At 38.8% G+C, this 2730-nt stretch overlaps 1 protein-coding gene across 1 annotated transcript; it reads left to right on the forward strand.

The window, feature by feature from the left end:
• The first annotated feature begins 473 nt into the window (after window positions 1-473).
• LOC131160147 (transcription repressor MYB6-like) lies at window positions 474-1956 on the forward strand. The gene is made up of 2 exons (XM_058115509.1): window positions 474-636; window positions 769-1956. Exons 1-2 carry the CDS (start codon window positions 507-509, stop codon window positions 1704-1706), a joined length of 1068 nt encoding a protein of 355 aa, XP_057971492.1. The 5' UTR covers window positions 474-506; the 3' UTR covers window positions 1707-1956.
• The last annotated feature ends 774 nt before the right edge of the window (window positions 1957-2730 follow it).

Consider the following 2730-nt stretch of genomic DNA (forward strand, 5'->3'; position numbering starts at 1 on the left):
ATTGAGGATGCTGCTTCTGGAAGGGCCTGTCGTGTGCATTTTATTAATGAAATGAACTTCAACACGAATAATGATTTCTTATTAATTATATAATTAACTATGTTCATATGTAGATAACAGTAAATGGTTGAACACAAGGCTTGGAAACGATCAAATCACTCAAAGAGAGTGGCCCTCTCCCCATCGATCGAGTAAAACCTAAGTTAAATTTCCAGCATCTCTCTCTCTCTCTCTCTCTGATAGTTGGTAATAATGTAAAGTTAAGTGGACTAATGTGTATGTCTTCTGCAACACAAATGTTTGTAGCCCGAGTATGTAGATTTTAAACACCTCTCTCTCTCTCTCTCTCCCTGTCTGTCCGTGTAAAAACCAGCTGGCAATCTAGCTAGCTGCTTTACTACGATCGTACAAGAAAGAAGAGAGAGAAAGGGGAAGCAGCGGCAATAAATGGTAACTCGTGCTACTCATGAAGAAGCAAACTAGGAGGATCGAGGTAGATTGGGAATATGGGCCACAACTGCTGCGGCAAACACAAAGTTAAGAGAGGGCTCTGGTCTCCCGAAGAAGACGCGAGGCTCGTTAAATACATCACCACCCATGGCCATGGCTCCTGGAGTTCCATTCCCAAACTAGCAGGTTCTAATTAATTTATTATCCTTTAATTCTCTTCATGCATTCTTAATTTTGTTCATCGCTTAAACTTGATTTTTCCTTGCTTATCCTGGATATGATGAGTTTACATTATATTATATTTCATAATGTTCAAAGGCTTGCAGAGGTGTGGAAAGAGCTGCAGATTGAGATGGATAAACTACCTGAGACCAGACGTAAGGAGGGGATCCTTCACCGCGCAGGAAGAAAGAACCATCATCGATGTTCACAGAATGCTGGGCAACAAATGGGCTCAGATAGCCAAGCATTTGCCTGGCAGAACCGACAATGAGGTCAAGAACTTCTGGAACTCCTGCATTAAGAAAAAGCTCATCTCACAAGGGTTAGATCCCAGCACTCACAAGCTCCTCATGCCCCCTCGTAATCACCAGATCCACAACAACAATAATATTATTATCAGTAACATTAATAACACAAATATCATCAATAATCTCGCATGTCATTTAAATCTCTATCGCATCCATAATGATCAGCATGAAGGCTCCAGTATCACTTGTACTCACGCACCTACCTTTGAACATCAAAACCACAGCTTTGTTTGGAGCAGTAATGGTACTGTTAAGGTTGACCAAGACCCACCTTCTTTAACGGATCAGTTGGGACGAACCTGTTCTTCGATGGGAATTACAGCACCCATATCGTCTTCTTCTTACATGGATTCATCTGGGTTTAGCAACTTGGATGAGAATTGTGGCATGTGGGCTCCTAGCGTTGAGAGTGCAGAACAAAAGGAACAGGAAGAAATATTAATAATGCAGCAAGTTCTACAGCCAGGGCCTGCGCAGGAGGTGATCATCAGCCGTGGTCATCAGGGAGAACTAATTGATGGATCTAATGGTCGGCTGTTGGATTTTGATCATCAGGGGGAAGTAATTGATGAATCTAATGGTCAATTCAGTGGTGGTCAGAACATGGATGATTCGTTCGAAAGCTCTAATATTAATGATTTTGAGTTTGTTGAGTCCTCTCCGCCAATGCCTTGTGGTATGTACAGCAATTTCAGTTCTGGGAATGAGCTTGCATGGGATTATTAGGTCTCAGCTCTCCTAAAAAAGGGAAAAAAGAAAAAAAAAAAGGATTATTTAGGTGTTTCTATTTATTTAATTATGTAAATTAATTTTACGAGCATTATGTTGGGAGTTGCAGTCAAGAAACTTCTAAAGGAGTGGCAGACTGGTTGAAGAATGAAGACCTGCTTGGTCTAAGAACACTGCTAGCTGCATGTACAACTCAGTACTGTACTACTTATTTGCACAACTATTCATATACACATTTATTTTATGATATTGCATCTTTGAGCAGCTTTATGTGACTAAGTCTTCTAGCTAGCTTGTACATTCATTTTAGGGATAGTCAATGACTGAAGAATACAATTTCTTTCACCTGGTTCTTTCGTTTTGAAATTTTGCTGACGGATGCCAACACGAGGGCATGGCAACTTGCCTTTGCTTGTACCCTTATTAAATTAGGTCTCATGTAATTATTGGATGCATGCCGTCTTGACATGCCCCACAATTAAAGCCCTAAAATGGATTAGAGCTTCCATTTCATGATTGTCTAATTTTATGCAATATGTATATACCGAATTTACCTTTCTTTTTTTGGGAAAATTGATTTAGAGCTTCACCTAGCTAGGATCTTCCACCTCTTCTCTCTCTCTCTCTCTCTCTCTCTCTCTCTCTCTCTCTCTCTCTCTCTCTCTCTCTCTATATATATATATATATATATATATATAGATAGATAGATAGATAGATAGATGTATAACCTTACACCTATCAAGTTAGGTTAAAAATAAAGATTTATGATTAAGTGATTATTTAGGCCTCTACACAATTGACTTGATGTTCACAAGTTACTTGAGTAATCCTATACTCCTGGAAGATTGCTAATGTACAAGGAAAAAAATGTTAAACACCTATTATGGAAAAACCCAAAATCAAATGCAACAATGCAGTATATGAAAAAAGCAACAAAAAATAATACAGTGAAATGAATAATATATGTAGTTTGACTTTGAAACTTGCTTCCATCATCACAAGAAGCATAGGCTATAGCAAT

The sequence above is a fragment of the Malania oleifera genome, chromosome 7 (genome assembly GCF_029873635.1).
Source record: "Malania oleifera isolate guangnan ecotype guangnan chromosome 7, ASM2987363v1, whole genome shotgun sequence".
Classification (NCBI taxonomy): Eukaryota; Viridiplantae; Streptophyta; class Magnoliopsida; order Santalales; family Ximeniaceae; genus Malania; species Malania oleifera.